The sequence below is a fragment of the Podarcis liolepis genome (genome assembly GCF_965112155.1).
Source record: "Podarcis liolepis genome assembly, chromosome: 1".
In the NCBI taxonomy this organism is placed as follows: Eukaryota; Metazoa; Chordata; class Lepidosauria; order Squamata; family Lacertidae; genus Podarcis; species Podarcis liolepis.
The window spans coordinates 68,537,651-68,561,835 of NC_139554.1; the positions used below are offsets into that span (position 1 = coordinate 68,537,651).

At 43.9% G+C, this 24,185-nt stretch overlaps 1 protein-coding gene across 4 annotated transcripts in view; it reads left to right on the forward strand.

Annotated features, from left to right (window-relative positions):
- IRAG1 (inositol 1,4,5-triphosphate receptor associated 1) overlaps positions 1 to 24,185 on the forward strand; it is a 91,455-nt gene that overhangs the window by 33,582 nt on the left and 33,688 nt on the right. For all 4 annotated transcript variants that reach the window (XM_083476444.1, XM_083476441.1, XM_083476442.1 and 1 more), the window contains exons 15-17: positions 12,677 to 12,794; positions 15,852 to 16,005; positions 18,330 to 18,423. In XM_083476444.1, the coding sequence (XP_083332570.1) occupies positions 12,677 to 12,794; positions 15,852 to 16,005; positions 18,330 to 18,423 (366 nt within the window). The remainder of the gene's footprint in view (positions 1 to 12,676; positions 12,795 to 15,851; positions 16,006 to 18,329; positions 18,424 to 24,185) is intronic.

Consider the following 24,185-nt stretch of genomic DNA (forward strand, 5'->3'; position numbering starts at 1 on the left):
TCTGTCACTCCTATGGCTGATCCATTCTTATGAAAATATGTAGCTTCCATCGCTATCTACATTATTTCTGTGTTTTTCCGGCATTCTAGAACTTGCATTTGTTTCATTTCACAGTATCAGTCTGGTAATTTTCATTTTCTTATTTAATTTATAATTGCTTTATAGCATATATGCTATATTCTTAGCTAGCCTAGTACTTATGCATTCAATAACTTGATCTAGTTATAAAGTTGGAAGATCGTTTGAAGGTCAAGTGAAGGCCTTCATAATACATATCCAATACCTTACTTCGGGTTCCTAGAAACAAAGGGCCTAACAATTCCTGAAATACTTTTTTCTGTCTGATAGAGAGCTTGTCTAATCTAAACATGAGAGCAGGAAACTGCCTATTTTATTGTTAACATTTCAAAATCTCTTGCTAGTTTGCGTGTGAGAGAGCAGAGCAGAGTGGGATTAGGTGCCTAAAGATTTACTGGAAGGAGGATACTTGGTTAGCTCACTTCTGCACTGTTTGCAGCTTGCCCTCTAAGGCGAGCTGGGTACCATCCTGCTTTCATTTCTCAACTGCTGGAGAAATGTTTACTTGGTTTTAAACAAGCCTTAAATCTTTCAAGGCGAACAGGTGATGCACTTAACACTTACAGTAAGTACTGTGATTAGCTATGTGAATTGTTTTATTTTTCAAATGGCTGCTGTGTGTGAATACGGACCCATCTTGGTGGCATCATTAATACAGTAAAAAATAGAAGTTGTACTAATATTAGTGCTGTGAAATAGTATAATCAGTTAAGTGTTATGGTGGAGGTTCCTTAGAGTTTTTTATTGTAACCTGTTAACTGCAGCTTACTGGGATGTACAGGCTGGCCCATTCTATTTTGAAGGGCAAAACCTCTCTTCCCTTAAGAATGAATGTGTATTTAGTTAATGGAAATTGGTTTAGTTAATTGTGATTGGAAGACATAGTACAGCAAAAGCACACTATTGTGGAACAGGCCTCGATGAGGCGTTATACAACAGAGATCCTCCATTGCTTGGCTCAGGCACCAAACGAAGCCTCGCAAAATAAGCCAAATGCTCTCTATTGGGAATAATTTTGTTGTACAATGGCACTTGCCCACATTATTGCATTCCTGCCTGTGTCTTTTCCCCATGTCAGATAATAAGCTCCCATCTGTGTTGCCATTGTAACTGTGTAAGGGACAATGTAAACAACTGTGAACAATGAAATTTACATATCACCATTTAAGTGCTCAGATTCAAACACATTAACTCAGAAATCCTTATAACAACCACATCAGGTACTTTAGTAGAGTAATCACTGTATGTATTCTACACTGAAGGATGGGGGTGGTTTGCCTAAAATTACCTAGTGAGTTCATGGATGAATCAGGTATGACTTGAACCAGGGACTATGCAGGACCAAGTCTATGGAACTAATAAAATTCAGAACTGCATAACTATATACTATCCTGAACTAAATGCGTAGGGCAGTGGTGGCGAGCACAGAGCTGACAGAAGGCAAGGGCAGTGCGTTGAATCCTCAGCTCAACTTGTGTCCGAGTAGAAGCGCCTCAGATGGGGAGTCAGGGTATGAGTGTGTGCAAAACGGAGCAACAACCTCCTGGGCGCAGGTTTTCCCTTTGGGGAGCCTCCACTGTGGGTGGGGAGGGCGCAGCACTATGCTCAGAAGCATGCTGACGCAGCTCAGCTGGGGAGCGTGAAGCCTCCACTCCACTTCTGAGAGATCCCCGCCTCCACTCCTGCTTTGCACGCAAGTAGAAACAGGATCGGGAGCTCAGCTGAGGAGCGCCTGGCTGCTTTCAGGTGGTGCAGGGGCTCTGAGATGCAGCTTCTGGGCTGCCTCCACCTTCCCCAACCTCAGCAACTATTCAGCCTGGCTGCCTTCATGGGGTTGCAGGGGATCTGATGCAGAGGTGGGGGGTCCTTTAATCTTCTCCCTTGAGGGGAGTGAACCCCTCAATGGAAAGCGTGAAGGAGGCTGCACCTCCCCAGCTGAGCAGCCCCCATCCAGCTCCTATTCCTGTGCAAGCAGCAACGCTGCCTAGCAGAGCAGCCTAATTCCACTCCTACTTGCCTGCAAGCAGGCTGGGGGGTGGGGGTGGCAGCAACATCCCTTGCCTGCTCGCTTGCCGCCCCAGTCCAGCCTTACTTCACTCAGCACCTCCAGAGCTGGAGGCAGCGGTGGCTGCTGTTGTGGCTGCGGCAGCAGAGGGAGATAAATAAGGGGGTTTTGGGTTGCAGTTCGGGTACTCGGTCTCTAAAAGGTTCGCCATCACTGGCATAGCGTATTGATATTGGGTTCAACTTTTAGCTTTTAAAGATCTGGTCATAAAGAGAACACTGTAAAATAAGTCATATTTTGTTTCCTTTAAAAAAGTTGAAGCTAGGAACTAATCTTGGAAATTGTTTCCATGTTACTGCCAGTGCTCAGCTTTGAGACATATAAAATAGTAATTAATATAGTCCGTAGGAGCATGCCTGAACATGTACAAAGTATTTTTCTCTTAGTAAGCATAACTAGCCCTTTATAATCTGCAGATAGGAGTTGTGGAGGAAATAATTTACAGTTCTTGCTTGATAATGTTTTCACAAAGGCTGGTTTGGGGCCTGGCATTGGGAGTACAGTGGTGCCCTGCAAGACGAATGCCTCGCAAGACGAAAAACTTGCTAGACGGAAGGGTTTTGCGGTTTTTGAGCTGCTTCGCAAGACGAATTTCCCTATGGGCTTGCTTCGCAAGACGAAAACGTCTTGCGTTTTTTGCAAGTTTGTTTCCTTTTTCTTAACACCGTTAATACAGTTGCGACTTGACTTTGAGGAGCAACTCATAGAACACAGTGTGGTAGCCTTTTTTGAGTTTTTTGGCGATTTTTGAAGCTTTTCCAAAACTTTTTCGACACCGTGCTTCGCAAGACGAAAAATTCGCTAGACGAAAAAACTCGTGGAACGAATTAATTTCGTCTTGCGAGGCAACACTGTAGTTTATAGTAGTTACAGTATATAGTTTTGCATGTATTCATGGTAAGATGTGATGGAAGCTCTAAAAGCTGCTCTCTTCAAAGGCTGAATTCTAATGGCTATCTTGTTCAGAAACAGCAAAATGAAGAAGACGATAAAGGGCTTTTCATATAGAAATTGTCTTCATGTAGAGGTGAGTTGTCCTTGGCCAAATTCAAGCTGCTCAAACCATCACTGGCAGCTCTTCTTGCCAGATTGATTTAATCTCTCACCCTTAAAGAAGAGAATGGTTCATTTCAGGATAACCCCACTGATCAGGCTTCCCTCAGGTCGGCTCCTGGGGGGATTTAAAACAGCCTGCACCAGCTCCCAACACCCAGTTCTTCTTTGTCAGATCTGCTAAAGGGATCCATGATGGAGTTGCTTCTGTCTATTTGCCCAGACAGGGGCTTGGGCCTCTGTTCTCCCAGAGGCAGGGATCCCCCTATTTGATGTAAGTCATGGGAATTCCCGCTGCCGAGTTGACCCTATAGACAGGCCGGAAATAAATGCCTATGCCAAACCACTTTATCAGTGGTCAATAAAGTTGTGGCCTGATTCGATCCCATTCAGCTGTGTGGTCTTGTTTATTTGCTAGTTCTCCTGAACAGAGGAGGGGGAAGTGCACTGCCTGGGCCTGCAAGGCAGACCTCAAAATGGTGCCACCAGGGAAGAAGGGGTCAAGGAAGATGTACATAAGGAACAAGCGGGGAAGAAATATTGACATTGGAATCTGCTGCCCTTGTTGCCTAAGGCAGCCACCTCACCTTGCCTTATGATTGGACTGGCCCTGGTTGTATTCCTCCCCTGGTCCTGCTACTTCTCTTGTTACTGAGGGTTAGCCCAGTGGTTTGGCTTAGGGTCACATCCAAACTGGGCTTACGGTATGTGTCATTGCAGGCAAACTGGGTACTCTAACCAAAGTTTCCTCTTGGTTTTCTGCTCATGTTTTGTCTGAGGGAGATAAATAAGAAGCCTGGATTTAGGGATAATGTTAAGACAAACTTTGGCTTAGCCCTGGTAGTGCAGAAGTAGTCTTCTTCTTTTCTTTGGCAATCACTCGTAGCCAAGTAAGATAGTCTTCCATAAGCACAGTTTTAACAATGAGTCCATAAGTGATTGTGGAGGCCAATTCTGGATCCACACGTCCTTCCACAGTGGGGATGTAGGTTTTTGGGTGGGAGTTGATTACGCTGAGGGTTTACCAAACATGCCTTCCTCTTAGCACATTTCTCCCTTTCGTCCTGAATCTGAGCGTCTTCCAAGTCCATGACCACCTTTGGTACAGGGTGTTATCCAATTGGAGAGCTCACATGCCAGTGTTTCCCAATTGTTGGTGTTTATACTACATTTTTAAAAAATTGCCTTAAGACAGTCTTTAAACTTCTTTTGTTGACCATCAGCATTACACTTTCCATTTTTAAGTTTCAGGCAGCTGTAATTTACATACTCAGCTAAGCCAGAAATAGTACCTCGGGTTAAGAACTTTGCTGCAGGATGAGAAAAGAAATCACGCGGTGGCGGCAGCAGCAGCAGCGGGAGGCCCCATTAGCTAAAGTGGTACCTCAGGTTAAGAACAGACCTCCAGAATGAATTAAGTTCTTAACCCGAGGTACCACTGTATGCTTGAAAGTTTTTTGCTCTATGTAAAACAATTGTACCAATTTCCCTCTGTAAAATGTGGGTGGATGTGACATTTTGTGCTCTTTCTTTTTTAAATCTAGACTTTTTATGAAGTTAAAATAACAGTCCAGTGTTATTTCCCATGTGAAGTATGAAATAAAATAAATATAAAGAATCAGGAGTCCATAGTCGTTACCTCATAAAATAAAGTACTGTACATTCTCAAGAGCCTACACATCGAATTAGATGATAAAACAAAAACCAACCTTATACAGAAATAATTCAAAGCAAGCATTGCAAATAACAACTGTTGTGAATACTGAAAAAAGTCACATTTCACTGGGATTTGCCATCCCTGTGATTGTCATATAAAGGGACCCCTGACCATTAGGTCCAGTTGCGGATGACTCTGGGGTTGCAGCGTTCATCTCGCTTTATTGGCCAAGGGAGCTGGCGTACAGCTTCCAGGTCATGTGGCCAGCATGACTAAGCCACTTCTGGCAAACCAGAGCAGCACATGGAAACGCCATTTAACTTCCCGCTGGAGTAGTACCTCTTTATCCATTTGCACTTTGACGTGCTTTCGAACTGCTAGGTTGACAGGAGCAGGGACCGAGCAACGGGAGCTCACCCCGTCACGGGAATTTGTACTGCCGACCTTCTGATCGGCAAGCCCTAGGCTCTGTGGTTTAACCCACAGCGCCACTCTCGTCCCTGTTGTTGCTGTAGTAGTAACAATAACAGCAACAGATTTAATAATAATAACAACAGATTTAATTCCCATTCATTACTGTATCTTGGTAATCTTCGAAGAGTCCTGTAAAACAGTCCAGAGGATTTAACCTTTTATTACAGGTGGAAGGCTGAGAGAGAGAGGCAGTGACTTGCTTATGACAGATCCTCTTTTGAACTGAGATCTGAATAGGGGACATTCAACTAATGATTTGTTAATTTAACCACTACCTCTCAAGCATTAGGAAGGGAAACTTATTTTCCCCTCATACTAGGTTTGATGAGAATTGGTTAAAAAGAAAAAAAGCCTTCCTTCAAAAAAAGGTCTTAATCTAAATGTCCTGTTTTTGTGTTTGCTTTTCTGTTTTGAAGGCTTCCCCCCTTCTGCTGCTGTTCTGCATTACTCAGGATGAATCCTGCACCACATTCTGTACCATCCTCCCACCACTGCCACCTTATATTTGCTGTGAATATAAAAGCACATGCCAGTTTGACAGCCAAGAAGATGCTATAAAAAGTCTGTTGCCCTGTTTAAGTGCCTACTCCTTGTTACTATGGCAATTATATTCTTTAACCGATGTGAGAATTGATAATAGCTTATTGCCACCCTTCTCTTGGACAGGAAGTTTCCTGTAAAGAAATCAATCATACTAGGGCCGGATTTTCACCACCACCACCTGCCATATGCTTTATAGGGTGGGTGGGTGTGGCTGCATTTTAGGTGCTGCAGTATGGAGTTCAAAGCAAAGGTCATTGAAATCAGTGGAACTTACTTCTGAGCAGCCATGCTTAAGAGTGGGCTGTATATTGGGCTCTTCAAACTCTGAACCCAGAAATGTGAAATCCATGGGGTTGGAATTGACCTTTTTTGTATTGCTTTTCTCAATGTTGCATATTGTGGACCCAAATGAGCGCAATTCTATATGGAGAAGTAAGGCTGCATCAACATCATACGTTAAAAGAACCAGCCATAAAAATCCTGGGAACGGTCCATTCTTAAGGGTGCTGGGAAGTGTGTGTGTGTGTGTGTGTGTGTGGTATACTACAGTTCCCAGGATTCTTAGGATAGGTGTGTTTTAAATGTATCATGTATACACAACCACAGTCTCACTGAGCTCAATAGACTACAACCTTAAGCTGTTAGGTGATAAATGTAGAACAGCATATAAGAAGCTGCCTTTTACTGATTCAGTCCATTGGTCCATCTCACCCAGTATTGTCTGACTGGCAGCAGCTCTCCAGGGTTTCAGACTAGGGACATTTCTAACCATACCTGGACCTGCCAGTGATTGAACATGCATGCAGAGCCAATTCTGTACCATAGAGTTACTGCCTGTACTCCTGTAAAAAGGCTTTCTTTGAAATGCACTGGGCCAATTAAACGGGATTTGGCAGCCTAAGCACCCACCCACCTCCTTTGTACTGATGCCTTACCTTCTTATTCTTCTCTTCCAGTCTGTGCCAAGTAGAATTCATTCATTCATTCCATAAAATTTATACACCGCTTAATTGTAAAAAACCTCAAAGTGGTTTACAAAATATATAAAACATTTGAGCTCTAGGTTTTCTAGACTGGTAAAGTGCTCTCCCATGCCTCAGGTAATAGAGCTTTTAGAACTACACTATCATAAATGACATGGTTGAAATGCTATTAAAGCTTTAGAGAGCTATGAAAGTTTTTGTGTTCTTTGGGGAGGAATAAGGGTATTAAACACCCTAGAAAAGAACCTTAATTAGACTTCATAGAGCTACGAATCTATAAAGTGTTCCTTCAAATGAAATGAGCCTTTTGGAATGCAAAGCTGGATAAGCAAGTTGGCATGCGAAGATGTAAACAGGGAGCTGATAACCACTACTGTTTGAAATAAGGTGGTCAGATTTGTCATTTCTGTATTAATCATTGTTTCCCCCTTGTTGAACAATATGTTGTTAATCGGAAATAGAAACTGACCAAACTTTCTTTATATGAGGTGTATTCAGCTGCTAGATAGATGTGTGTGGTTGGTCAGAAACTGCCTGTATGAGATTATACTGTTTCAGTGACATCGCCTTCTTCTGTTAGTGTGTTTTGTCAAAATTCAGTTGCAACAAGAAATGTTCTGCTGTGGCTGACTGAGATTGCTACAAGTTCAGCAGGCAGATCCAGGCCCTTCCTTTAACTTCTGGTCTTTTTTTCCTTTCCTTTTTTTAAAAAAGATTTATATCTCACCATTAATCAAAAGATCTCAGGGCAGTTCACAAGAGAAATCTAGCATTGCTTACCTCTCCTCTCCCCTCACCCTGACATATATGAGCACGTGGCTCCAAAGTGCACACAGCAAGATCTTAGGCATCATGTTTATTCACAAGTCATTGCCACTCGCACACTTACTCCCATCTCTGCGCATCCTGATGAAGAACTGGACTCAGCACACGGTCATCTCTTTATCTCTGAATCTGCCTTCCCTACACCAGTGTTTCCCAACCTTTTTTGGGCAAAGGCACACTTGTTTCATGAAAAAAATCTCGAGGCACACCACCATTACAGCCCTGTGACGTCAGCGCGCAGCGTCACGCCGGGAGGGACATGAATTGCTAGCAAATTACATAATCACCTCCTTGAGGGCTGGCTCATCTTCTCCGAAGGCAGAACCCCATTAATTAACAGCACAGACTCACACCATAGCCAAGACGAGGGGGGTAAACCTCAGTCATGCACATGTGGGGGCTAAATGAGGACGAAGACCGGGCAGAGAGCAGGGTTCAAATCACCCCACCTGGCCAGGACAATCCCTGGGTGCTCTCTTGGGCCACTTGCCTGACCCACCTCGCAGGGCTGTTGTTACGAGGATAACACAGGGAGAACCACGCGCGCCCCCGGGAGCTCCTTGGAGGAGAAAGCGGGCGATGAATGCAATGCACGAAATATATGAGAGGCGACCAGGTTTTGCAGGTGAGGGGCCCCCGCCAGCCTCCGCTTCCAACACCCGGCGCAACGACGCTGAAGTTTCCCCCCGGGCTCGGCTCGGGGAGCAGCGCTGCTCCCCCCCCGGCTCCCCTTCGCCCTCCCGGCTCTCTCTGCCGCCCACTGGGGACCCCCCTCACCTGCCAAGTCTGGAGCGCCGGTGGAAGTTGCATGCATGCATGCAGGGCACTGTGTTGCCATTGCATTGCACTGCACTCCATGCAACGCCTGCACGCATGCATTGCCTTGCACGCCCGCCAAGGGGTCTCCCCGCGGTCCGATGCGTCCCCTCCGGCGCGGATGCAGCATTGCAAAAATAAAAAACCCCCGACGCAGCCCTACCTGGGGGGCAGCCTCCGCCTCCGATGCTCCGCCTCCGCGGGGATCCCCGGGCTCCATCCTGCCGCCCGATCTCCGCGGGGGCGCAGGCAGGCTGCGCGGGGTCTGCGCGGAAGAGCCCCTGCCCGCCCGGCCGCCGCCGCTGCGCTCATTCCATGGCCGGGAGAAGAGCACTTCAAACAAAACGCCCGGCCCGCCAGGCCACGCTGGGAAATGTAGTTCGCCCCCGCGCCGGGGAGGGAGGGGAAGAGGCCGGGTGCAGGGATGGAGGGACGGGTGGGCGAGCGAGTGAGTGAGTGGCAGCCGCCAAGCCTTGGCCGAGAGCCAGGAAGGGCCTCCCTGGAGGAGGAGGAGGGAGGCGCAGAGCGTGAGGGAGGGAGAGAACCCCAGGGGTCATCTAGTGACGGTGCCCCAATCGAAAATTTGACTTTTTTAAAAAAAAAATCTTTCAATTTTTTTAATTTTTCCCGCGGCACACCAGGCAACATCTCGCGGCACACTAGTGTGTCACGGAACAGTGGTTGGGAAACACTGCCCTACACTCCCTTTCATAAAAAACACCTGTTCACAGAAAAAAGATGTGTGGGTTGTTGTTGTTGTTTTTTTTAAAAAAAGTTAAATCACTCTCATTTATTAAGTTAGAAAACACCAATTGAAACCACTGATCAGACATTTCATGTCGAGGCCTAAGCTGTTCCTCCATCACAAACTCAAATCTGGTTGCAGTTTTTGAGAAGAATCTTGACTTCCTTTTAAAAAGGTATTCGGCACTTAGGGAATTCCAAGATGCAGGACAGAGACATGTTCAGGGCTGGCTAAAGACCTCAAGACTGACATTTGGCAGATCTCTCCTTTCCTAGGGTTCCCTTCTTGCTAGCCTAAGTGGGGGAGCAAGTGTCTTTCTTTGACACTGGAATTAGCTAATCATTGGAAGCTGAGACATTACATAGAAATTAACTAAAACAGATTTCCAAGTAACTTTGCTGTGTGACAATTTACTCTTTCATGTTCTTTAAACAGAAGTGTCATATTTATCCAAAAGTATATTGCTCTAATAAAGACTTGAGTTGGGGGGTTGCTTCATTCATTAGACGTAGAGCAAGCATGTGGGCATGAAGAACACCAGGAAGTTCCACAACCAGAGCACTTAACATTTCCTTGGAGTCTTTCTACCAAGGCTAGTGGTACAAGGCGAACCAAGGAATTTGTCATGCAAGCAGCCTGCACTTTATGTAAACAGGCTTTTGGTCAAAGAACTCTTGGTTGAACTAGAGCTGATGCCACTAAAAATAAATAAGCAATGTGGGATAACTATTTAACATTTTCATTGTAATCCCAGTGGTATTCTCTGGTGTCCAAACCCATGGGCAGCTGGCCAAATTACATACTCCCGTATGGCTGGCTGTCTTGAATTATCTTTCAAGTTTTTGCGTGCTGTGCTTTTATGTAAATGCATTTGGCAAAGTGTTCCTTTTGCTTGTGAAAAATAATGACTCTGTATGCTCTGTATGCTCTATGGTTAATGGAAGACATAAAATGCAGCCAAGAATGAGGAACAAGGAGACCAAATATGCAAAATGCCATGCATTTATAATTTAGTTTTCAAGTTCATCAGCCATTGTCCTTGCTTAATTTGGTATTGTTTTCCTTTATTGTAAAATGGTATTCATGTGATCTCTTAAGTCTAGGCAGATGCTAATCTGTGCCATTTAATTTTTTTAAGTGTCTACCTGGTTGAAACACTATGAGGTTATTCTTCTGGCCTTGACTCACAGACATCTGTTGTTCTTTTCTCAAATTGATTTGATTTTTTTTTTGTCGAGCATGTGAGACAGTACTCACCTACACTCAGAGCCGTCTTTCCTATTGGGCTTAGTGGCGCGTTGCACCAGGGTGCTGGCCTCTCAGGGGTGCCCCAGTGAGTGGGGGAGCTGCGCGGCTTTGCTGGCGGCCTCCCCTTTCCCTGCACGCCAACCAGCTGTGCCCCATCAAGCATAGTTGGCGGGCATGCAGCAAGCCTCCCAAGAGCGATCCCTGCAGAGACTTAGGATGGAAGCTGCACCTGCCCTGCCAACTATATGGCTGGCGGCAGCAGCAGCAGCAGCTAGGTGCGCACACTCTCCCATCTGTCTGTCCGTTGGCGCCCGCAGGAGCCTCTGTGCGCTCACCATGGTGGACAGCATCTACCGGACCCACTCACTGGGCATGGCAGCCGAAGGGCTGCCAGACCAGTACGCTGACGGCCGTGCAGCACGGGTCTGGCAGTTCTACATCGGCGACACACAGAGCCACACCGCCGAGTACAAGAACTGGCTGATGTTGCTGCTGCGCGCCCAGTGCTGCAACACGGTGCTCAATGTGGCCTGTGGCACAGGGTGAGTCACACGGCAAGAGGAGGAAGCGGTGCTGGGTGCTGGATCATGACCCAGCTTGAAGGCCTAGGCTTCCTTCTCCCCAGGGGGGTTTGTGTCTCAGGATGCTCTCATCCGGATCCAGGCACGTGACAGCTGATCAGGACTCCCCCCCCCCATTGAAAGCACATGGCTCGACACCCCACACCCAAGAATCCTAGGAACTACAATCCCTGAACTACAATTTCCAGCACTCTCTAACAAACCACATCTTCTCAGGATTCTTTGAAGGTGTGTGCTTCAAACACGTTGGGTGTGCATGAAATGAAAAGAAAGGGCCCCCGTCACTTTGTTGTGGGAGAGGCTCCTCCCCGTTAGGAATATTACACGTGGGTGTGCAGCTTCCTTCCCATGCCTCTGTGGAAGGAGAGCGATCCCTGCAGGGGCTTGGGAAAAGGTTGACAACTCTGGGAAATGGGGGGCGCCGGAGGGATCTTTGTACCACAGCACCGGATATGCTTAAGACGGCTCTGCCTACACTTACTGTCCCACTTATTTCAATTCTTGTTCAGATGGACCAGCATAGCTACCAAGACTACCACAAAGACCATAACAATGAAAGTATGTTTTCTCTTTACTTTAGTGCACCTCTATCCACATTGAGAAAATGGCCTGTGCTTTAAACCAGACCAGTAATGTGTACACAGCCTAGAAACGTCACAGACTGTGTCTGCTTGCATTCAATAGCCTTTTGGCCTACTGCTTTCTCTCCCCACCACCCTGTATATGTGTATCTACTGATGTTTACTTGACTTCAAACTCATCCAACAATGAATCTGACTTTAAAGTGCCATCAGACTCTCTGATGTAACTGAGGAGATTTCACCCCTCCCATACCCAAGAATCTCCTGATGATCTCCTGATGGTCTCTGCTGACTCTCCAGAGAGGAGGAGGCGTGTCCTGCTATCTACTTATTCTGCCCAGCAACATATCTGTGTGTGAGAGAGAGTCAGTCAGTCAGTGTATCGGAGAAAGTGAGAGTGTTAGAGATCCTAGAGATAAGATTGCTGCTAAGTGCAGGTGCAGACTCTCAGTGTAGCATTGATTTATGCTTAGAATATTCAGCTCTGTATATAGTTTTGTATCATAGTTGTAGTTACAGAATAAAAGGAAGATATTCAACAGAGCTGCTCTCCGAGTGGTTTATACTCTGCAAGACTCTGCAAAACTCTGCTGCGCAACGACTGTATTATTGAGACAGTGAATCCGGTGCTCTCAGCTCTAAGCTGTGAGTCCACAGCACTGTGACCTGTTCCTGTGAGAAAGGAGGTCTCTGGCGGTGCTTCCCAGCTCGCCTAGCCCAGTCGGGGTTGAGGTGCATGAGTCCAGTTGGTGCACTGGCTCTAGGGCGATGCTGACAGTAACAACCTAACTTGGCTACCCTTCTGAAATTGATGGTTGTGTTGTGTCTAAAGTTAATGCTTATTCCATAGTGAATGCTGATTTTGATAAATGGCATTTAAAAGGTTTAGAGAATTGTTTCAAGTTGGAAGGAACCAGGGGAAAGTATTTTAAGACAGATAGGAGGATCTGCCTCCCATAAGTTGGTAGTTGGGTAAAACTTAAGTTTCTCTCTCACAGACCTTTGCTCTTTTTTAAATATTAAACAGGAGGCTGCTGCTTGCTCTAAGTCAACACTTGTGTTGCCAATTTATTTTCCCTTCTTGAGCTTGAAAGCTACATACCTCCTTGAAAATGATGATTCCAGGCTTCCGACATCACTTATAGGTATGAACAACTTAATTTCTAAACTTACTCTATATACATTGATCAAAGAATCAAGTGATCATGGTTCCCCCACCTTCAACTCAGCTCAGCCATGAGTAACTTGACAGTTCTTATGTTTTGTTGCATGCCACCCCAATCTCCCAAATGGTGCAAGATTCCAGGTGTGCTTTACCCAGGGTTCGTGTGTCCTTTTGGAAATGAGCCTCAGTAGGGACTGTGGCGTCTTTATGATATATGGTTTGTTTACACATATATACAACCTGAGCCTATGGGCACAACAGTGGAATGTCTAGGTGTGCTTTTAATAACAAGAATACAAAGCTGAAAATGAATGAACTGCAGCTAAAATATTATGCTCATTTTTCACATGGTCTAGTCCTTCCCCTGCCCACCCCCCCTAATATTCTTAAGAGGGCCTCTTCTTCAGTCTTCAGAGAGTAGCTGGAAGTGGGGAGGCGGAAAAAGGTAGTGCGCCGAGAGCTCAGAAACTGCTCGCACTAATGAAATTCCCTGTCCCAAAATGCACCTAGAACAATGGGAGTTTCAAACACTGGCTCCAACTTGCATCTGCTCCAGCCAGCATGCATTTTAACTAGCATTACATAGCAGGAGCCTAGGCTTACTTTTTGCTTAAGCTATGAGCTTTGTCTGAGGCAGAGCCTGGCTCCCAGGCTATACTTCCAAGTGACTCTGGCACCCTTTCCCCCCAGAATGGAAGCACTGAGGCCAGGAATCCACAATTCTGCAAGCCATGGCTATGCCTTGAAATAGTGGTAAGGGTCTGTTCCCTTGTAGGTTCAGACAAATCAGGTACTCAGCTTAAGAACAGCACTATCTGCAAATGCTGTAAACTGAGAACTGTGGCGTGGCCCTGTGCAACAGTTCACAGAACCAGCTTAGTTGGTAGTTCTGAAGTCATCTAAACACATTTGGCCTTGCATTGGAAAACTGCATTTGCTCTACCTGTGTTATCTATTTTAAACTAATAAAACTTTTAGATTGTTAGTTATAGCAGTAAATGTGGTCCTATGAACCAGTCCTTAGATACTTAACTTTAGCAGGCACTGTAGAAATGGGGGGAAACCCAGTATTCTGGTCAGTTGCCTCTTGGAGTTTTGTTTCAGATAGTATTACTGTACAACTAGTTATGTTTAGGTTCTGATCACTTAAACTTTGAAAACTGATGAAATGCATTTCACAGTACTTCAGTGGCTTCACTGTGAAATTAAAATCCTTCAATTAAACAAAATAGAATTGGGCAAGTAACAAGTATTTGCTATTAACGTGGAGTCCACTAGTTTAGATGAAATAACACACTGGTGCCAATTTTAAAAGCATTTAAAGTGGATGTGAATGCTGCCATAAATACCATGGAAACTTACAATAAATAGTCTACTGAGACCTGAGTATAAAAGTTGTGTTGGAAAAGTCTCTATGGCTTCTAAACTCAGTCCAGTGTATTTTAGGAACTTGACTTCTTGCTTATTCTTACAAAAGTAAAAAGATTATTTTTAGTTGGAGTTTTAAGACTTTGTTTTGAGGCATTGTACCTTGATAGCAAAAGTACCACTGATGAATGAGGATAGTATATTCATCCTAGACTGCATTTGGTAGAATTAATAATTTGTATTCATCTGTAATACTGATTCAGGTCTTCCTGTGCTCATGCTTATGTAGTCCAAACCACCAGAACATGCAGGAGAAGTACCAGTAGACTTGGGTACCCCGACGGCATAAATTGTTGGACCTTTCTCAGGTTGTACGTGTGTACCATGTATGAAGGAAAGAGTAGCTCACAGCAACCCTGCAATGTCCTCCACTGTTAATACTGTTGTGAGTTTTGGGGGGTGGGGGACAGGTTGGTATCTAATGGAAGATCCCATTGTTGTCCTCTCTGTAGAAGCTCTGGAGCCAACTGATGCTTCACAGGTAAGATTCACCTTCTGTTGTGTGGGCAGGACAGTCCCTCCCCCTACCTGGCTGATCCCCTGGCAACGCCTCCCCAGGCGGGATTGGGCGATTGGCTGAGGTAGGCAGAGACCTCCAGGTATCCAGCCTGGGGAGGGTGAAGCCAGCCCATACTACCAGGAGCCGCACTGGGATCCAGGGGGCTGCGTGTGAGCACACAAAAGGTACCCCCCATTTGATGTGGGGAGCAGTCGTTGTTGAATTAGCCATAATGGCCATAAGTATGGGTCGTTAGTGTTTGCTCTGTGCCAGAAGGCAAATGGGTGGGCCCCCTTCCTCACCTTTCCTATACTAATGGTCCATACTATGGACACCACAGGCCCTGCTGTACCATATTCCAAGGAAACCCAACCCTAAGGAAGCACCTGGAATCCTTGGAATGTCGCACCACAGTGATTTGGGTGGCATGCAACAATGCCGAACGTCAGAGGTGGAGCTGCAGCTCATGTTCCATTGACTTACGTGCAGATTGATTGCACTTTTCAAATGTCCAAAAACTAATTAAAAATAAAATTTAAAACAAACCCCCATGAAGTAAGGGCCACATTAAAGCAGGGACTGTTTACTTTGATGCTAACTTTTGTTTTCCTCCAGCCCTGAAGTCACAGACTCAGGTAAAGTACACACCAGGGCCAGGGCCTCACTTGTTTAATATATACTTGAAATCTGTTTTGGCTTAAACCTAAGGGATACAGTATATCAGTTACGTCATACATGGTGTTTATCAGCATTAGCCTAGTCCAGGCATAGGCAAACTCAGCCCTCCAGATGTTTTGGGACTACAACTCCCATGAACATTAGCTAGCAGGACCTAGCTAATGTATGAGCTACATTTTGGAATGAAGTTATTCCTTGAAAATGATTTTCCTTCTCCTCCTCTCCAAATAAACTCAAAGTCATTCCCCCCCCCCAAAAAAAAATTCTGATTACAACAGATTTGATTTAACATGTACTTTTAAAATAAACTGCAGTGGCATCATTTTTTGGTTAGTGCAACTTTAATCCTTATACCAAAAAGGCATTTGCAAATTACATGGCACAATGTTGCCTCCTAGTTTCTGATCTTCAAATATTGTGTGTTAATCACAGATGCACTGAATTTAGAACATTTTTCGACTCGAAAGAGATGTTGTCGCACATTGCCTAATCTGTTCTTCCTGAGCCAGAGACGGGGATCCAAAGAAAATCTCTTAAACAAGGAGAGGCATGCCTATAAAACAGAACATGGGCAAGACAATAAAAGGTAAAGAGAACCTATTTATGTTGTATGAGCATTGTCTTATTAAAATGACTTGTAAAGTTCAAGATCTTTTTCAGCAAGCACTTTATCAGAAGATGTTATTGCTAAAATGATGTACCTGAATGCCTTAATAGGAAGATGTTTCGTTTAAGTGAGTTATTAAACTTTTGTTTTCGGGTGTTCTCTAGCAATTCCCATTAGGCAACATTTTAAAAGAAAAGCCTGAAAGTGACAGTTAATAAGGCTGAAGTAAACCACTGGAGTACTAAAAAGCAAACAAAAAAGATCCCTACTGCTGAGAAGCAAATTATTTTCTAGCATGGCAAATAAAGAGCTGTCGCATCTTCCTGTGTGTCTTCTTGATCTTGGAATATTGAATGCCATCCACAATAGGTTCCTATGGTAACTAATAATGCAGCCATATGTTGTTGACCGCCATACAAAAATAACTATGCTTGAATACCACGGCCACAATAAAAATTTAGCGGAGCCTTTCTTTTTGCGATAGGAAATCGGTTTGCACCTGTGGTTTCCCTTGAAAAGAGAACATGTTGCATTCGGTGTGGGAGGGGGGACCTTTGACCCTCCAGATGTTTACTGAACTACAACTCCCAGCATCTTTGAGTAGCCCTCTGCTTGTGGAATGCTTTCCCCAGGGAGGCTTACCTGGCGCATTGGCTACATAATTTTAGGCGCGAGGCAAAAACATACCTCTTCTCCCATGTCTTTGGCTAATTAAGCATTCTATGGCCTTTTAAAATTTGTGGGGAGGGTTATTGTTTCGTTTGTTACTATGTTGTGCATTTTTGTGTTTTTATATTGTAAACCTCCCTGTTAGAATTCCTGCTCCATGATTGCAGTCATGGGATTTTCGTCTGTCACATGACGGGGTGTGTTTTGACTCCACAGAATGGGAAGTGATGGAGACAGGATGTTTGTGTTAGTGTGTTCCATGAAGTGGGACTATTACCCTTTGTTCTTTTTCTCTTTGCTGTCTGATGCTAGAGAAAGAGGGAGCCATGTTGCAGTGCTCCGTGTGTGTTTATATGTAAAAGTAGATTAGCCAAAATGCCGAGTTGCTGATGTCTGTTACGCAAGCTGCGAAGACTCTGCGTATCCCTATGTGTGCCGATGTCTGTTGGCATCAGTCGCTCTGATGTTTGGATTGAAGAAAGCTTTTGAAGCTCCCGAACGATCGACCAGGAGGAAGAGAACATGCCAGTTGGGCATGTGTCTCTGCCAGGGTCCTATTCGAGTGTAGGACAAGCTCCTGACAGGGAGGTGTAGAAATTTAAGAAATAACCACTGCTCTACAATTCTATGATACTGTGATTCTATGATCATAATCTCTGGCCAATGGCCATGCTTGCTTGGGCTGATGGGAGGTATAGTTCAGCAATATCTGGAGAGCCAAATCTTCCCTGTGTTGAACCATTGTTCAGTTATGAATTCTCAAGCTTTTGTGAAACACATACCCGATTCTTACCTGCTTATTGCACGTGGCACAGATTTTTTTTCACATAGAGGGTGCTTTTTTTCGTCATCGCGTTTCCCCAGTGTGGGATGGGCCCCCATGTTATTATTTTGTCCAGGTGGTGAATCCATTCCCACTGCAAGGGGTCTAAGAGATGTGACTCCGATTTCCATCACTCCCAGTCAGCATGACCAGTGGTTAGGGAAGACTGGTCACATCCATACCATATATTCAAAACATATGGCTCCCCCCCCCCCGAATCCTACGAACTGTAGTTTGTCAAGGGTGCTGGGAATTGTAGTTCTGTGAGGTAAACTACAGTTCCATGGATGCTTAGGGGGAAGCAGTGTGCTTTAAATGTATGGCATTGGTGTGAGTGATGAGAGTGGCTGCTTACCCACTTCAGGGTGGGCCGCGGTTGTGACTCATTGTGCCAGCTCCACACACCCCCGAGCAATGCCATCGTGGCTTCTCCCCCAGGCCAGTTGTGGAGCATCATGAGTTCCCACCACACCCACTTTACATTTGCACCAATCTGTGGCGACCTGGGGGCGGGGCTTGGGAGCAGACCTGAGTGCAGCAGTCTTGACTCGGGTCCACTCTCACCCCATATAATGCAGCTGGCTCTGCCCTTGGCAGCACAGGGATGAGAGTCATAGTCCAACAACATATGGAGCACCACAGGTTTCCTGTCTCTGGTTTAAAGCTATCTTTAAATCTGTGTCGCTGGAGGAAGTAGTGAGAACCCTGTGCCATGCCCAAGGAAAACATGGAAGTGCCAGGATACTCGGGAAATGATTTTTAAGCTTCTTGTGTTTGTGCTTCCCTTTTTACGCTTGCTGTGGCTGAGCAGAGCAGTTGAGGTCAACAGTCAGGCCAGCACTGAAGATGGAGTGAAGCACCTTCAGTCTCAGTCTTTGCCAAGGTATTCAGCTGTGACTCAGAGGGTAAGTTTACTGATTATTTGTGTTCGACTTTCCCTACTGTGGTCTAATGAGCTGCAAGAAGAAGGCCAACCATTTCTAAATACTTTTTCCTTTTATGGAATAGAACTCTTAGAACATCACTTCCTGGATATTGTATTCTCTAAAATTGCTCGGTGATACACAAACTTCCTTGTATCCCGTGATGAGGTCTGAGCCTTGGGGTGAGGATTAATCCTCTGTCTTTCTATTTTAAGCAAAGATATTATGAAACATGCAAGAACTAAACAAAACCTATTTATATTGTATTGCATAATATTAGAATAGCAGAATGTAGTGGCCTGGGGGTTTTCTTTTCTGATTAATGTACAACATACGCATGCTGAACTAATGTTCTACAGTTTATGAAATGCTTAATGTTAAAATCTGCTTCACGAAAGGGAGAATGTGTCACTCCTTGGATTGTATGCCCAGTTAATTCCCACTGGGTTTCCTTCTTCACTCTAGTGTCAATTACAACTGTGCACAGTACCAAATTGGGGTAGGGGGAGTGAGATGGACCAGATTCTGTTTTCCTCAGAACCCCCTCTCCCAGGACAGTCATAAGATAAACATCTGATTAATTAGATTTGTCCTATGCATCCAAATTAGCCTAGAATAACAGTGTTAGAGGGTTTACAAAACAATTACTATTTGATGTTGTTATGAGGCTGGAAATTGCTTGTTCAGTGTGATTTTGTAAGGTCTTTAGAAGCAGGAGGGGAATTCCTTCAGATGTGACCCAAGAAATAGAAGAAAGGGGAAATCACAAAGGAAGAGTATACACGAGTAGCCAACAGTTGCAGGGAGAAAGTCAGGTGGGCCAGAGCTCAGGATGAGCTCAGGATTTCAACAGAGGTTCAACAGAGGTTAAAAATAAATTTTAAAAAGGCTTCTTCAGCTATATTTGAAATAAAAGAAGGAGCAAGCAAGTAGCAGGTCCTCTGCATAGACAAGATGGAGAAATGCTGTTGGGTGGCAGAGAGATGGCAGAACTGCTCAACAGCGGTGGAGAAAGGTGGGGGCGGTCCGCCTCGGGTGTCATCCCTGGGGGGGAGGGTTGACATCGGTGCACCACTCCCTGGGACACGCGCCGTTTGCAGCACCCCCTGGACTAGCTCTGCCTCTGCTGCTCAAACACCTAATTTTTTCTGTCTTCACCCAAGAGGAAAGCAGTACCCAAAGTGGTGATAACAGAATAAACGAGGCAAGGAGGGACTGCAGCCCAGAATAGGAGAAGAGGTAGTACAGGAACCCCTAGCAACTTTAAATGAATTCAAATCTCCAGGGCCTGATGAGCTGCATCCAATGGTACTAAAGGAACAGCAGATGTAAACTCAGAGCATCTGTCTATTATCTTTGAGAATTCTTGGAGAACAGGTGAGGTTCCTGCAGACTGGGCACATGTTGTCCCCATCTTCAAAAAGAGGAAAAAGAAGACCTAGGTAACTACCGAATAGTCACCTTGATGCAATACCAGGAAAGGTCCTAGAACAGATAATTAAACATTTGGCTTGTGAGCACTTAGAGAAGGATTACTAAACTGATTATTAAAACTCTTGTTTATTTTAAAAAAAAAGTTGTGCCAGACAAATCTCATTTTTTTTTGATAGAGTTACAAGCTTGGTGGATTAGGGAATGTTGTGGACATAGTGTATCTTGATCTCAGTAAGGCTTTTGACAATGTCCCCCATTATATTCTTACAGAGAGACTGGTAAAATGTGTGCTGGATGAGGTAACTGTTGGGTGATATGTAAGGTGCCGCAGGATTCTGTCCTGGGCCTGTTGTTGTTCAACATCTTTATAAAAGACTTGGATGTAGGAATTTTCAGTTAACACCAAACTGGGACAGGTAGCTAAACACAAAATTCACGTTCAATATGACCTTAACAGATTGGAGAACTGGGTCAAAATTAGCAAAATGAATGTCAAATTTTCAGTTTACATTTCACTTTATATTGTATAGGGTTATTGGCTTCCCAGTTTGTGTTTTGTTTTATGTCTTCCTAAATAGAATGAATTATTTTTAAAAAATGTTTAGGGAAAAGAGGGAGCAGATGGGAAAACAGGTTCTGCAAAGGGAGGAAAGATTCCAGTTTAATTTTCATGCTGAAGACCTCAGATGTGGTAATCACTATAATGCTGTTTTGTTTGAACACCATTTCTCCTAACATTATAGTACTCGTGCCATCTGTACAGTGTACAGTTAATAATCTTTGGGGTGGGGGAAGTTTTCAGGAAATGATTGGGAAAGGGGGAAAAATTGATTCCTAGGAGACCTATATAGTTATAAAGTTTTATTCCTGGGAAACTCTTATCATCATTGACAGGGACATACTTCCATAAAAAGCTTGCCCTTTAAGTAGAAGAATATTATTATAAAAACACACTTCATGTAGAACAAATTGAAAAGTTAAAAGGGCACACTGAAATGAATTTAGAATTACAAAAGATGAAGAATAAAGTTGAACTGAGGGCAAGTTTCTCAAACTTCTAATCCATTCATTGGCTTTTGTAAGTCTTGCACAAATAGGCAAATTCTAAGCAGAACTTCCAATAAAGCTTTGGAATTAGAAAACCAGTATACTCTCAGAAATGCGGTTTGTGAGAAATGAACAGTTTTTTCTGTAAAACTAGTTCTGTGAGCTTGCCCAGAACTGATTGACTAGCACCTAGGACATCACATTTCAGTACATGTAGAAGTTGCATGTGTTTTATCTCTCTTGATTTTAATCATCTTTTAAATTCTTTTAAATACTTGGTTTAGCTGTTTTTCATCAAGAATGTCTGTGTTTTACTTTACTTAAATATTTTCTTACAAGTAAGTGGTTTATAGATTTTGATAAATAAACAGGTAAATAAATAAACATCCCTTCAGGGTCTCAGGGAGAGAGAAATCTCTTCCCTTCATCTACTACGTGAAATCCAAAAGCACGAACAAGGTGGAAATGGGAGGGAATCGAGTTTCACCTAAATCAGCCTTTCCCAATCTGGTGCTCCTGGTTTTGGACTACAACTACCACTAACCCTGACCATTGCCCATGCTGGATGGTTAGTGGTAATGAGAGGTTGTAGTCCAAAACTCCTAGAGTACATCAAACTGCAGAAGGCCAAGCTAAATATTAGGAAAACATTCCTAATGTTAAGATCTCTTCCGCAGTGGAACAGACTGCCTAGGAAGATGGGTGGGCTCTCCTTTACTGCTTCAGGCATTTAAGCACCTGGACATCCATCTGTGTCAGGGATGCTGTAGTTTCATCAGGCGCTGCAGATCCTGCATTAAGCACAGTGTTGGACCAGGCTGCCTAAAAGGCGCCTTTCATGATTCTGTGATTCCATTTCTAAAACCTACTTCTAAAACGTAATGGAGAAGAATAAACATTTGCGTGGAATATTGTCTCTAAATATTTCCTGGAACAAGGAATGCAGAGTGTGTAGTAATAGGGCTTAAAACAGGCATAGGAAAACTCAGCCCTCCAGATGTTTTTGAGACTACAGTTCCCATCATCCCTGACCACTGGTCCTGTTTCCTAGGAATGATGGGAGTTGTAGTCTCAAAACATCTGGAGGGCTGAGTTTGCCTATGCCTGGCTAAAAAAAACCAAAAACTGTCAACGTTTGATTTTTCTATTTAGAATAGCTCATAGACATAGCTATAGTGCCCAGAATTACTGCTTTTTAAAAAGATTTGTTTGGGGAGGGATGCAACAGAACAAAGATGCACTTAGAACTTTTTAAAGTCATGTGGTTGTTTTCTAGGTACGACTTCTGGGTTGATTTCAGTGGGAAAAAGATGAAATCCCAGGCTCTGTGACACTGAGATGGTATCCCAGGCTCTCTGTCAGGAAGTTCTTAATTCTACCATAGAAACCACAAAACACTGCATGTTTCTCAAAAATTAGTTTCATTTTGGTTTCTAGAGAGGGGAACAGAAATAGAAAGGATCAAGACAAACAAACAAACAAACAAACAAACCAATCACCCATGATGGATCCACAAACTACCAGTACTACTGAACAGAGCTCATGGCTTTCAGCATTTTGTTTTGCTTGTTTAAAGTGTTTATATTCCGCTTTCCAGTGCACCAAAAACCAAAGTGGTTTATAACAAAATTAAATGCTTTAAAGAGTAATACAATACTGAAATAGGTTATTCCAACAGAAGAGCATTTTAAAAGCCAGAGACTCCCATCAATCTAATAAACCAAGGAGAAGGATTTTAAGGAAGTTCTCACCTGGACTTGAAAATGTATGTGGCAGCACCAAGCAAACTTCTCCAGGGAGCAAGTTTGAAAATTTGGGCACCACAACATTAAAAGACCCTCTTCTGGTGTGTTCTGCCCCCACCTCAAACAGCACAGAGACCAAGGAAAGGGCAATTAACAAGAATCCTAATATCTAGGTTTGGATGGGAAAAAGTCGCCCTTGTGGTATCCTGGTCCTGAGATGTTTAGGGTCTTTTTAGGTAGTTGATCATATGGGAAGAGGTACTTCTAGGACAGGGGTCTGCAACCTTTAAGACAAAAAGAGCCACTTGGACCCGTTTCCAAAGGAAAAAAACCTGGGAACCGCAAAACTGGGAAGGTGACGTTGGGACGGTGCGTGACTAACGCACGCACCGCCCCCATGCGACGTCACAGCCAGTACAGCGCCCACCACAGTGGGGAGTGTCGGGGCGCACAATGCGCCTCCTCCCCTCGCTAGTATCCGCCCCGGAGCCACGGCAAAGGTGTCAAAGAGCCACATGCGGCTCCGGAGCCGCGGGTTGCAGACCCCTGTTCTAGGACATTATTCACCAGGGTGGCTCGTCATTGACTGTAGTATTTGCAATCAGTCCTTCATTTGCATCAGAAAAAGGGCATATTGTCTTTCCAAAGAAAGTCACTGTCTGAAGCAGGTCCTAGGAGCTTTCTCTGTAATCGTGTACACAAAGCTGAGCTATGAAAACCAGGGGGCAAAGGCCCCATATTCACTTTAGATTGGAGCTTAATTTTATTTTTAAAAAAATATTTGAATGCATTAAACAAACTTTATTAACATGAAATATATACAATAGTAAAAAAGGTAAAAAATATCATTGTTAAAATGGAATAAATAAATCTCACATTTCAAATGCCAACACTTTCATTGTATTTTCCATTCATAGCTATTTTTTCCTAAACTAAATATATATTTTAATAACATGTAGTAGTTCATGCCATTTGACCAAACTGCGGGAGGCAGTGGAAGACAGGAGTGCCTGGTGTGCTCTGGTCCATGGGGTCACAAAGAGTCGGACACGACTAAACAACTAAACAACTAAACAACAACAAAGTTCATGCCAGCACCTGAAATATCAAATTCTCTTTTTACCAAAGCTGTTAACTGACTCCATTTGTTTAATTCTTCCTGATAATTAATTCCATTTTTAACATTGTTGAAAATTTTAATCAAGCTCAATTGCTCTCATATTTTTATGATGGTATCCTGCTTTCTTTGCTTTGACATGGAGCAGCTTTGCAGTGGTCAAAACCTGTAAAATCTGGATCTTATATGAAATTAGAGGCTGACTTTTTACAGAATTTAATTAGAGGATTAGTTGTTCTAACAGTAACTCAGCTTGTCAACTTTCCCTTATAATTTCAACAACGCAGTTCCCAAACTGCTTTGCATTAGTGCACCCCCATAACAAAAAATATATATCCCTTTATGGCTTTACAAAACCAACACTTTCCATCTCCAACCTTACTTGTGATCTTTGACTTCCT